Source organism: Acomys russatus, chromosome 6, assembly GCF_903995435.1.
Source record: "Acomys russatus chromosome 6, mAcoRus1.1, whole genome shotgun sequence".
NCBI classification, from domain to species: Eukaryota; Metazoa; Chordata; class Mammalia; order Rodentia; family Muridae; genus Acomys; species Acomys russatus.
This window is the reverse complement of record NC_067142.1, coordinates 88767810-88781455: the sequence shown is the minus strand read 5'-3', so window position 1 is coordinate 88781455 and position 13646 is coordinate 88767810. Positions and strand designations below refer to the sequence as shown.

Sequence of the window (13646 nt, the reverse complement as noted above, 5' to 3'; positions counted from 1 at the left end):
ACATGGCCATTGGCAGTGTGGTTGGTGGATTTTAGTTATTAGGTATTTATGAATCCATCGTTGTTGGTAGCAGATTCTATAGGTCTGTAAAAAGCAGCAAGACTGGGAAAGAAAGCAGTTATCTTAATAGTTTTAAGGCAGCTACCATTTATGATTTTTTTTTTTAATTCCAGAACAATTACAGATTTCAGGGTACTAGAACCCAACAGTAGGCGGGCATCCAGGATGGCAAACACTCACGCTGTTCTTTCTAGTGCCTGTTTTCTTCCCAGATATGTGCCTGTCATCTGACCTGCAGATGAGAACAAGTGAAAAAGGCAGCTGTGGATGAGAAGGGCTCTGAGTGTGCTGGCTCTTGCGCTCCTCGGTGTCTGCTCAGGGCCACAGATGGTATTGGTCTGGAGTTGGTGTGACAGTTGAGCACACCAGCCCTAACCCTGTTGGCAGTAACAAAATTTAGATTTAACTGGCCTCTGAGTTCCTGCCAGGTGCTAAATTCAGATCCCAAATGAGCTAAGACTTAGCTAGGCCTATACCAGAACCAAATCCTCCTTAGGCTGATGTGAGGAAGCTGAACATCTGTCAATGAGGAAGGCAAAAGGAGAGATAAAAGACTTTGTTTACCAGCTGATCCTTGCGTCCCCTGCTTTAGGAGTCATGGTGTCTCGGCTAGAACAAAAAGCCTTTGGAACAGCACTGTCCTGCGTGTGAGCATAAGTAGAAAGAATAACTTACCATGCAGCCTGGACTGCACTCCTGATTTCTCTCCCAGTGTGTTTTTCCTATAGAATTACTTGTTGTCTGCATCTTTACTAAACTATTATTTGCTGGAAGAATTTCAAAAGATGCCTTATGTAACATGTGTTTGTGGTATGGCTTATCAGCTCAGGGTATGTTAATGTTGAGTTTTGTAGGGAATATGTAGCTGATATAAAAGTACACAAATTATACCTCTTCGTTGTAGTTATTAGTTTCGTCATCAGGGGCTGGTCTCTTTTAAAGTGTCATGGTCTTTTATTTCCCCACTGATCTATTTGTTAAGCCTATTTGCTATTCTTTGGTGTTTACTGACAAAGCTTCCTGTGTCATGACTTTACGTGTGGAAAGAGCAACCAAGAGTCAGAGTCATCCATATTTTCATGGAGTTAGTTTTCTAGTTGGGAAACAGATAATGAATAAGAAAATAAATATACTTTAAAAATAGATAAATAGCATAATAAATACTGATGTGTAGTAAATATATGTATTTATGACACCAGGGGGTACTAAGTCAGTCTTTGACATGATGGGAGACCCTTTATTTCCAAACCATCTGCTTACAAAAATCACTAAGGATCCAGAAATCTGTAAATAGATTATTACTAGTTTATCTTATTTATATTTGCTAAAGCAAAGCAAGCCAGTTTTTTAAATTCCCTTTTCCTGTTGATTATAAAATGTTCATTTCAAATAAGACTTGTTAAAATACATTGCTAGATATATATTTGTTTGATTTTATGTTTGGTTCGGTTTTGTTTTTTTGTTTGTTTGCTTGTTTTTGTTTTTTGTTTTTTGTTTTTTTTTCTCTTGGTTTGGTTTGGTTTTTTGTTGTGTTGTTGTTGTTTGTTTGTTTGTTTTTTCAAGATAGGATTTCTCTGTGTAGCCTTGGCTATCCTAGACTCACTTTGTAGACCAGGCTGGCCTCGAACTCACAGAGATTCGCTTGCCTCTGCCTCCCAAGTGCTGGGATTACAGGTGTGCGCTACCATGCCTGGTTCTATTTGTATGTTTCATGTTGAAAGTTTATAGGATTATTCAATCCACAAGAAAATTGAACCTAAGCAGAGACACATAAGACTGACAATAAATATATGTCAACTGATTTGTTTTTGAAACAAGGTCTCGTACTGTAAAACCATCTGATCTGGTATAAGACAAATCTTTGCAGTTAGCAATGTAGTCTGATGGCAGTGTTGTGTGTTTGGTTGGTGCTGATAATAGCCTTGAGCCACCAAGAAACGTTTTCTTTGCTAAAGATGATATTGTGTCCTTAGACAGGGCTCCCTTGTACTTAGTGTCCTTGTGACCATAGCCTCACCTATCCTCAGTCTTGTAAACAAGACTCCTAATATGTCCAGGGTAAAGTAGGCAATTGGATGGTTGCTTAAAACAAACAAACAACCTACTTCAAAGTCCATTAAAAATGTAGCTTCCGGCCCCAGTCACTGAGCCACCACAGAGGACTCAGCTACCTCCTCTTCAAGACCCCTGAAGACCCCTTTGCTGAAGGAAGAAAGGGTGGTGACCTGCTTCCTGCTGGCACTGAGGGTTATATCTATATAAGGTGATGACCTGCTTCCTGCTTCCTGCTGGCGCTGAGGGTTATATCTATATAAGGTGATGGTCTGCTTCCTGCTTCCTGCTGGCGCTGAGGGTTATATCTATATAAGGTGATGACCGGCTTCCTGCTTCCTGCTTCCTGCTTCCTGCTGGCGCTGAGGGTTATATCTGTATAAGGTGATGACCGGCTTCCTGCTCGCACTGAGGATTATATCCGTATAAGAATTCAACAGAGAACTACAGGAAGACCCTTACTACTGTCCAAGGGATCACTGATGATTATGATAAAAAACAAAAAACGAGTGAAGTCATTTAAGAAACTTGCCAGCAATGGAGCTGTAACTGAGCATCCAGAATATGGGGAATAATTCAGCTACAGGTCCTGGTAGCGACTGAGCCAGCTAAGCATCGCCAGCTTAGGGTCTGAAGCTTAAGCGAGGATGTCTTGCAATGAGTAGACTTTCCCTTCTGTCCCTTGTCACAAGTGTAAATCCGCTTTTAACCTGGACTAGTGTAACTCCTTCATGCAATAAACTGAAAAGAGCCCCCAACCTCCAACCCCCAATCCCCCAAAAAGCTATCTAGGTGCTTTAGGACTACTGTCTCCTGGGCTTTTAGAATAACTCCAGCAGCCATGTGTGGTGTCTCACGCCTTTGATCTCAGGACTCAGGGAGGCAGAGGCAGGCTGTGAGTTCGAGGCCAGCCTAGTCTACAAAGCAAGGACAGCCAAGGGTATACAGGAAAACCCTGTTTCAAAAAACACAAAACAAAACAAAAATTATTCACCTCTATCTTAGGTTAGATCTCATTTCCTTCTTAGCAAAAAATGTCCCAGGCACGGGCACTATCATCATATTAGTTATTTTGATTGAAATTAATAGAACTTAAAACTGTCGCCATCTTTCTGGAAAATTTTTTTTCCGTATTTTCCAACTCTCATCAGTGGAAAGTATGTAGCTACTTTTCTGGGAGATTTATCTGTCATTTATTTATACACCATTAGTATAATTCACTTTGTCTAACCAATAAAGCATGCTTTATACCAGTGCCTTTCCATCTGTCATAGTAACAAAATCACCCAAAATGTTGCTAAAATTATGTATCTTAATGCCATGGACTCAGAAATGCCACTTTGCCTTGCTGACCTCTCTAGAGAGAAATATGTTTTAAACAAACATTGAGACAATTAAAACAGAAAAGGAGGCTTTGCTTTAAGTTGAGGAAGGTATTGATACCTGGAAAGAAAAAGAAAGGAATATAAAGGATGAATTAAATAATAAATTAAATAGAAAGGTGATATGTGAAATTAGAGTCATAAGTTACTGATTTCTTTGTTGTATATACAAAAACAGGCTAGAAGCATTTACTTACTCTAGAGCAAAAATACCAGTATCTGTTGTATACCTAGAGAGTTAACATGAAATTACTAAATTTTTTAAGGTGTGGTCCACATGGACCCAGGGCTAAAACATGTTTATCCTAATTTATCTTTCTAAATATTTCCTGCAACATAGTTGATAATCGCAAGTGTCCCATGTTCCCTTACTGTACACAAGAAATGGAAGTCAGAAAAAATTAAAGCATAAGAAGTTTGGAGAGGTGATAATCTTTTTAAAAAATGTTTATTTATTTTATGTATGCGTGCTTTATCTGCATGTACACCTGCATGCCAAAAGAAGGCATTAGATCATATTATAGATGGTTGTGAACCACCATATGGTTGCTGAGAGTTGAGCTAAGGTTCTCTGTAAGAGCAGAGAGCGCTCTTAACCACTGAGTCCTCCCTCCAGCGCTGACAATAATTCTTTATTGAAAATATGCACCATTTGTAGAGGGCAAAATTTAGGGTTATAGATGTTTCTGTAATTGAAATTTCAATTAACTACAAAATACTAATTTCCTTGTGCTTTTAATAATTGCAGCAGTGACATGCAACATCCCCCAGGATGTGAGTGGAATCCAGAGGAGCTTGATAATGAAAAACCCGTATTCCTATGGAGCTAACGTAACCATGGAGTGTGACCATGGGTATACTCTAGAGGGCAGTTCTCAGAGCCAGTGCCAGTCAGATGGCAGCTGGTTTCCTCCTCTGGCCAAATGTGTATCTCGTAAGTACAAAATGGCGGGAATGGAACCCTCCCCAGGGTGGTTACTGACTTCCCAGTTAGTTACCTGTCTGCTCTGGTATCCACTGTGATGGGCTGTTACGATGTGTAGTGGTGAGGGCGCTGACAGTGTGCACTCTCAAGATTTGACAAGTTGGAATATTGGTAAAATTACTTGAGAAAGTCTTACTACAGGAGTCTTTTGAAAGATTTTCTGAAGGGATAGCCTTTGCATACAAAGGCAGGAAAATAACCTTAATTACTAAAGACCAAGAAATGGGGCTGGAGTAAATCAATTCATTGTGGTAAACATTATCTTTTCAATTTTCATTTTCCACCTATATATCTCTCAGTGATAATCCCAGAATTTGTCTAAGTCTAGTGATCCACTTGTCTTGTCATTCCCTCACAAATTTCTTTTCTTTGTCTACAAAGTATAAAAGTGTCTCGCTTAGGTCATTTATCTAATGAAGGGCTAAGTTTGTGAGTAGCATTAGTAAAAGTTGAACGTTCTTTGTGTTCTTTAGCTGTGCGTAACTAATCAGTCCAAACAAGGTACCTGCTTAAAATTTTAAGAGGAGATGATAGGGGGACTTCTTTTCCTCAGCACTAGTTAGTAGGTAATAAAACACAAACCACCAAAAGGCTCACAGCACAGAAGCAGCCCCCTCCTCTCTGTCTTCCAGCCCGCCATCTCTCCTGCCATTATACCATCGTATGCATCGTAGAGGTTTCCTTATGGCCCGAGAGCCAAGCGAGCACATGGTGCGTGAAGTAGGCCTTTGCGAACTGTTTGCAAGAAGTGCCTTCCACACTGCAGATAGCTGTAGGCCACTTCTCTCACTGTTGTAGCTGAGGGAGTTTCATTTAATATAATGAACACCCTGAAATTTGGAAACCATGTTTCTCTGAGTTGCCTCTGCTGGAAACTGGAGGGTGTTGGGGCTTGCACACATCAAGGAATAGCCGAGCAGAATTACAGAGAATAAGTTCTTGGGGCCGGTGTCAGTTGCCTCTCATGTTCAAGGCCATGGATTCCATCCCAGTACCACAGAATACTGTAATAACAAGTAACAGTACCTAAGTACTGGGCGTTTCCCTCCCTGCCTGTTCAGGCTCTTATTTGTTAATACTGGTTATGTACTAAGATTTTTCAAGATCTATTTTTACATCTAATTCTCTCAATGTATTCAATATAATTATGAATAATATCTCTAAATTATAAACTTGATACTTCCTTAGTATGAAACTATGTGCATTTCTTTGGCAAAAGTTAATGGGTTAACAGCCTTTAGGGTATTGAAGATCTGGCCGGGGCAGGAAGAAAGTTCAGACATCTGGGGAAAGAGCACTACAGATATTAATTCAAAACAAAATATGAAGTAATAACAGCAAATATAAATAAGTTAAAATTGATATTAGTGAAATGAAAGTTTTTATAAATAAAAATAATTGTCTTATTAATGTAACAAAGAAGAGTTCATAAAAGTTATTAAGTAATGCAGTTAGCATTTCAAGATAGGTTAGGACCTTTTTTTATCTTAAACACATACACGATATGTAGAGTTAAAGTTGTATAGATTTTGTAGTAGTATATTTATCAAGCAACTTGAGCTTAGGATGTAGCTGAGTTGTAAACCATGTGTTTATCAGCAGGCACAAAACCCAACCTTTTTTTTTAATTGGAGATAAAGTTACTGGTTTTTTTCCATGCAATATATTCTAATCAAGATTTCTTGTCCCTCATCTAGATCCTCTCTACCTCTCTATCCAACTCTACAACTTCTTTTTATTTTTCTTTAAAAACAAATAGACATAAGGAACTGAATAGAACAAAACAAACAAAAAGCACAAAAAGAATACAGATGCACACCTACACAGAAAGCCCATAAAATCAGAAACCATAATATATAAAAGCAAAAGACCAGTGAAGTGTTTTTGTTTTTGTTTCTGTTTTTTAATGCCCAGACTAATCAATATGAGACCAAACAAACCAACCAAAATAGAAAACCCTCCTCCAACACCACTGGGTTCATTTTGAGTTCGCCCATCTATTCCTGGGCACAGGGCCTGCCCTTGAATGTAGTTTGTATACCTAGTGAAACTCCACTGGAGAAAACTAATTTTTCCTTTGTGAGCTGTGGTCATTGGAGACGGCTTCCTGCTTAGTGGTAGGAGATCATGTTCACTTCCCTTCTCAGGGCTGGTACCCCATGTAGCTTGGACCCATGCAGACTTTGGCATGCTACCACATTATGTATCGGTAACATTTCTGTGGCTTTTTCTCTCTTTCAGGCTCAAATGGAGCTCTCATAGCTGGTAAGTCCTATGGTGGGTTTACTGAGAAATTCTAATATCTTTACCAGTAAGTACCTACTTAGAATAAATGGTATGTAAAAAGAAGTCAAGATATATTTTAAGTTCAATTTAAATTAGTGTAAGTTTTAGGTGGCAGTTTTCAACCTGTGGGTCGTGACCTGAATCACCAAAGGAAAATGTAGGTATTTACATTATGATTAATAACTAGCAAAAGGAAAGTTATAAAGTAGCAACAAAATTAATTTTATAGCTGGGGGTCACCACAGCATAAGGAACTGGTTTAAAGGGTCACAGCGTTGGGGAAGCTGAGAACCACTGGTGTAGGGTACCATGAGATTGGCATCCTCGTTCAGAGGGACCTCATGTTTGAGTCATCTGAGTGAGTAATCGTTCCTCACTGTCAGCAACTCTTTATTGTAACATGGCTAGAGAAGCAATTCCATCTTTACTTTGTACCCAGATCCTGGTAGTTTGTACTGTTAATGCCATAAGAGCATCGTGTGAGTGAATCTTGTGTCTGGAGTTAGAAGGGTCCTGTCTTCACATTTGTTTCTATCACTGTGAGTAGATGCTATGACAATAGCAAACCAGGAGCTCTTGTGTTAACTACTACTCCAGGGTGTAGTCCATGATTGTGGGGAGGTCAAGGTGGCAGGAACTTGAGGCAGCTAGTCACATCCACAGTAAAGAGCCATTCTCCATTCTTGTGTTGTTCATGATCCCTTGTCTGAGAAGGATGCCACTTACACAGTATGTGTTTATAAGGCAGAGAATGTCACCTTAATGAATGTAATTAAGGTACCTCCCTCAGACATATCCATAGGCCAACCATAGCTAGATAATTCCTTACTGAGACTCTCTTCTCAAGTGATTCTAAACTGTTTCAAGTTGATCAGTTAGCCAACACAAATTGATTTATACAGAGTTTGATACCGAGGAGATTTCTGTCGCAGCCTGTGTCATTAAAGACTTGGGAAGCTGTGTGTGTTGAACCCAGCAGCACCATTGCTATGAAGGGCTGTTGTTGGGAAGAAGCTTACAGAATGTTCTGGTCATAACTACAGTACTGTTGTTGTAGGGCTAATGTTCTAGATTAAAACCTGGGTAGAGAAGAACCTGGGGTAAAGTTATATGTAAAAGGATCATTGGATTAGCTGTTAAGACAGAGATTAAAATCTTTGTGTTGTGTTTTTCATTTATTTTGCTTTCCTGTTTAGGAATTATCTTTGGGATTATCTTCTTCATTTTACTCATCATTGTTTCTTATTGGATGATTATGAAATATAAAAAACGGTGAGTATAGCTACATTCTCAAAAAATCTGTAGTAGGGAGCTATAGCCTACACCTGTATGCTAACATTTTGATGGTTTAGACAGGATAGCCATGAGTTTGAGGCTTATTTGAGTGACAGAATAATACCCTGGCTCAAACAAAACAAAACAAAAATAGTTTGGGAAGGTGGCTTAGTAGTTAAAGTACTTGGACAGCAAGTATGAAAACCAAAGTTTGGATCCCCAGCACCCATTTATGTCAGGTAGACATGGTGGCTTTCCCATAATTCCAGTGCTCAGAAGGTAGAGACAGTGGAGACTCTGGAACAAGTTGACTAGTCAGACCTGCCATATAAGTTTGCTCTGGGTTTTCGTGACCTTGTGTCCGTGAAGTAAGGTAGAAAACAATAGAAGAAGAATCCTAACATCACATACATACTCCTTCACACATGCAAATATGTATATGTGCCTGCATGCACACACACAGAACATAAAGGAAAAGTTGAATCTGTAAATTTATTTTCCTTCTTTCGGAAAGCAAAGTAAATGAAAAGAAAGCTCAGTTTTCCATGAGTTCATAGGTCTTGTTGTTGATACCCACCTTTAATCAATGGTGGTCTATTATTTCGATTTTCTTGTATATTTTGAAGTCCATTTGCTTGGAAAATCTTTTTCTAACTTTTTACTCTGAGGTAATGCCTATCTTTGATGCTGAGGTATGTTTCTTGTATGCAGCAGAAGGTTGGAGTCTGATTTACATCCATTCTGCTAGTCTGTGTCTTTTTATTGGGAAATTGAGTCCATTGATACTGAGAGATATCAATGACCAAGGATTATTAAATTCCCGTTATTTTGTTGTTTTTGGTGGTGGTGATGGTAGTAATAGTAGTAACAGTATTAGTAGTGTGTGCTTCCTTCCTTTAGTTTTGCTGTTGTGATATTTATTTCCTGTGTTTCCTTTTCTTTTCTTTTTTTTTTTTCCCCCTGTGTTTTCATGGCTGTAGTTAATGTCCTTGGAGTGGAGTTTTCCTTATAGTACCTTCTGTATGGCTAGACTTGTGGGTAAATATTGCTTAAATTTGACTTTATCATGAAATATCTTGTTTTCTCCATCTATGGTGATTGAAAGTTTTGCTGGGTATAGTCTGGACTGGCATCTGTGGTATGTTAGAGTTTGTAAGACATCTCTCCAGATCCTTCTGGCTTTCAGAGTCTCCATTGAGAAAGCAGATGTAATTCTAATAGGTTTACCTCTATATGTCACTTGGCCTTTTTCCATTGCAGGCTTTAATATTCTTTCTTTGTTCTGTATGTTTAGTGTTTTGACCATTATGTGGCAAGGGAACTTTTTTGTTGTTGTTGTTGTTGTTGTTTTTTAATCCAGTCTATTTTGTGTTCTATATAAGCGTCTTGTACCTTTGTATGCATGTCTTTCCTTAGGTTAGGAAATTTTTCTTTTATGATTTTGTTGAACATATTTTCTGGGCCTTTGAGCTGGGGTTATTATTATTCTTAGGTTTGATCTTTTTATTGTGTCCAAGATATCTTAGTATTTTGTGTCAGGAATTTTTAGATTTAACATTTTCTTTGATCCATTTCTTCTATTGTATCTTCAATGCCTGAGATTCTCTCTTCCATCTCTTGTATTGTTAGTGATGCTTACATCCTGTTCACTCACCTAGATTTTTCATTTCCAGAATTCTCTCAGTGTTTTCTTTATTGTTTCTATTTCCATTTTCAGATTTTGAACAGTTTTATTAATTTTCTTCAACTGTTTTTTCTTGTCTTTCTTAACTTTCTTTAATGTATTTATTCATTTCCTGTAATTTTTTGTCTGTCTTTCCTTGATTTCTTTAAGGGATTTATTTCATCTTTAAGGACCTCTGTCATTGTAAAGTTGGCATTAAGGCTGTTTGCTTACACTTCAGCTGTGTTGAAATATTCAGGGCTTGTTGTAATGGGCTAGCTGGGCCCTGGTGGTGACACACTGCCTTGGTGTTGATTGGGTTCTTAAACTGCCATCCAGGCATCTGGGTTTGGGGTGATTAAAGGTCTAGGTGCCAATTTCTAACTTTGTCTTTGTTGGGTGGGTATTTTAGTCCTTTGTTTCTGTTTCTTCTCTGGTCTTTGCTGGAGTGGCCTGTAATTGAGCAGAGAGACTCTACCTGAGTTGGGGATGGACATCTGGTCCAGCAGGGAGTCTCCACCCAAGTTGAACATCCTCATGAGGAGAAGTGGAGAGATTGGGGATGAGAGGGAGCACGGAGAGAGTGAGGGGGAGCATGGGGAGTGAAGGGTCACCTGGTGTGCAGCCTATCTGGAGTTCTGATGGTCAGTGTGGCCCTTGATTGAGCACTTTTGTTTGTATTGAGAGAGTGGAGATAGTCTGCAGGCAGGCGGGCTACCTGAACTTCTGGAGGCCATTGTGGCCCTCTGATGGAGCAGGGAGCTTCTGCAGGAGTTGTGGCAAGAATATAAAAATGAATGTTTTATTATTATTATTAATCCATCTTAATGGCTTCTTATTTTTATATAGTACTCCATCCGGATTCCTGTAAGAATAACCATAAAATTCAGCATGGTTTTATAAAATGCTTTAGCATTTATTATTTTCCTTTGTCCTCTAAGCAACACTTTAAATTATCATTCAAAAAAATCTTGAAACACCCTCCCCACCCCCTTTTTCTTTCTTTTGTGTGTGTGTGTGTGTGTGTGTGTTTCTTTGTGTGTCCTGGCCTCGCTTTGTAGAAATCTTGATGTCTTTATGATGCTTTCTAAATCTAGTTCAGAGTCACCAAAATCATTCAACATCCAGAACTATTTTAATAGTTCAATAATTTAGATATTACAAGATCTAAATTATTACCTTTTTTAGAATAGTTCCTCTTTACAATATTCTCCCTGCCTTACACGTCACTGGATTTTTCTCAGTTACTCCTACATATCAAATCACGGTCTTTCTTCTTCTTACTCTACTATGTTACTGCAATATTTAAAAACATGTACTGGAGGATCAGTAAGCCAATGTTTTTCTCCTATACATCCTGACAGTTCACTGTGTGTTTACCTGGCAGTTTGTGATGTGTAGTAAGTTGTGCGCTGACCACAGAGGAATAGTGCTGTGTCCATTTCTCCATTCAGAGCTCTTCACCTTGTCCTCTTGTTACTAACCATGCACATGTCCACACAAAGCAGCCCTCCTGTCTACTCAGAGAGAGACCATACCTTCCTTGCTGCGATACTAGAACTAACAGAACTCTCAGAGACGTTATCTACAAAAGCACTTTCCTCTGTACTAGGACTAGCAACCAACTGGAAGGGCATTTGGGTCCTAACTCAGTGTCATGTGACACTCATCACCTATGCACTCTTCCCGACATGGCTTGTGTTCCTATGACATCACATCGCTGTTCTCTATCCGCAGTCTTCCGCTGGCTTTCCATGTGTTAGAGACCCTGGCCTGTGGTTCATGGTCGTCCTCTGGGTTGTACACGCTTCTGTCGACCTCTGAGGGTAAAGAGGAGTTGAGTGGTGAGGAGTTAACTGTACTTTCACTCTTACCTCTAATACCAACTCACAGATAATCCAGTACATAAGTTTTGGTATTTATGTTATATAAAGTATGTGCTAAGTAACCCTGGGAAACACAGTGCAGCTTTTCTGGTGAAAGCCTGGGGCTTGTCATCAGACCTGAGTGCATTGTCAGGCACCAGCTATGACTCCTTGGACAAAACCCTGACCCCCAGGCCTCATCTCCCTAACCTATCCAATAATAGCTCCTATTGCACTGAACGCAGTCCTATGCACATAATGAATACCAGAAAGCTGGTCTTATTAGTTTACTGATCCTAAAAGAAATTAAATATTTTCTTCTTCTGTAAATAATTATATCTAGTCATCGCTACAATCTGAAGGCCTTTGGTTCCAGAATTATCAGAGATACCAAAACCTTTGGACATTCAAATACCTTCCATTAAAAAAAAGGGTAACACTTTGCTGGGAGCTCCTTTATGTCTTAATTGCCTCTATATTGCATGTGATAATATAACACTGTGATAACTCTGTACACGTATTTTTAAACTATATAGTTATACTGTGTGGTTTAGAGGAGATGGCAAGACTTTATATGTCCATCAGAGCTGCAGCTGTTGAATGGTTCTGACTTGCAGTTGGCTGAACGTGTAGCTGAGAGGGAGGGGGGCCCCTTTACGACAGCTGCTGTCACCGTGCTAACGGACCTCCCTGCGTCACTAATGATCCCAGCACGCTGATGCTGTATGTGGTTGCAGTGCGGAGCTGTTAGTATGTGAGGTTGATGAAATTTGTGGTAAACCTATTTACTAATCAAAATTACTTCAAAAATAGTGAGACACGTTGTTTTAAAGTGTGGATACACGTATATAAACAAGCTAGAATCTTCTGACACATGGGTTTAGTATTTCCTAGTCCAAGGTTTTACTTAGTAAAATTATAACTTAAATCTTAAAAGTTATTAATTACTTTCAAACTGTAACATTCATACAGTTTTCTTTTCCCCCCCACCAATTAGCAATACCACAGATGAAAAGTGTAAAGAAGTGAGTATCTCTTTAAATTCTCAAGGAGACAGCTGTGTTCAATCTCAAGATCTACTCAGAAATCAGGAGAACACCAGGTACCTATGCACATCCTGAATTCAAAATGTTTGTAGCAACTCAGATTCAAAAATAGAAACAATTCAAACAGAATTTTACATGCAGAAGCTAGAAAGTACTTCTTTTTTGCTTTTTAAAGATTTATTTATTTATTACTATTGAGTATATAGTGCTCTGCCTGCATGTACACTTGCATGCCAGAAGAGGGCATCAGATCACATTATAGATGGTTGAGAGCCACCATGTGGTGCTGGGAATTGAACTCAGGACCTCTGGAAGAGCAGTCAGGGCTCATAACCTCTGAGCCATCTCTCCAGCACAGAAGTACTTCTTGAATGGGAAACTTTAGTTTCCTTGGGTATTGCCATTTTTATGATTTTGCTTGGCAGCTGGTAGTACTGTGCTAAGGTGTGCACCGTGAGCCTTTGAGGAGCAGTGGGCTTTGCATTTTCCTCTGGAAGCCAAGTACACACTCATACAGATGTGGATCTCTTAATGGTCCTTGGAGGCTCTCTCTACCTCTTTCCCAACTTCTATATTAACTTGGCTTCCTGTGACTGACTGGCGTTTTCTGGTCTCTGTCTCTCTTCTCTCTCTCTCTCTCTCTCTCTCTCTCTCTCTCTCTCTCTCTCTCTCTCTCTCTCTCTCTCTCTCTCTCTCTCTCTCTCTCTCTCTCTCTGAGATCCACCTGCTTCTGCCTTCCAAGTGCTGAGATTAAAGTCATGCACCACCACCGCCTGGCTTCACTCTCCCCTCTTCCCCTCTTTCTGTCTTCCACAGTGGCTGTGTCCATCCCTAACTCATCACTCACCTCTTCCATGCATCCTCACTACAAACCCTTCTTATCCGGCAACTATTGGCCAAAGGTTTGGGAGTTGAAAGGGAACTAATACTACACTGAATGCATTATGATGACTCAATTGCATGTTATGAATCACTGAACTAAAAACCAAGTAACAATTCCAAGGATCCAGCTACAGTCTGGGCCAAGTATGG

At 39.4% G+C, this 13646-nt stretch overlaps 1 protein-coding gene across 1 annotated transcript in view; it reads left to right on the top strand.

Moving 5' to 3' along the window:
* Cr1l (complement C3b/C4b receptor 1 like) overlaps nucleotides 1–12768 on the top strand; it is a 51502-nt gene extending 38734 nt beyond the window's left edge. The window contains exons 8-11 of the mRNA XM_051148384.1: nucleotides 4243–4428; nucleotides 6721–6744; nucleotides 7962–8037; nucleotides 12566–12768. Coding sequence (XP_051004341.1) covers nucleotides 4243–4428; nucleotides 6721–6744; nucleotides 7962–8037; nucleotides 12566–12689 — 410 coding nt within the window. The 3' untranslated portion in view covers nucleotides 12690–12768. The remainder of the gene's footprint in view (nucleotides 1–4242; nucleotides 4429–6720; nucleotides 6745–7961; nucleotides 8038–12565) is intronic.
* Nucleotides 12769–13646: the final 878 nt, after the last annotated feature.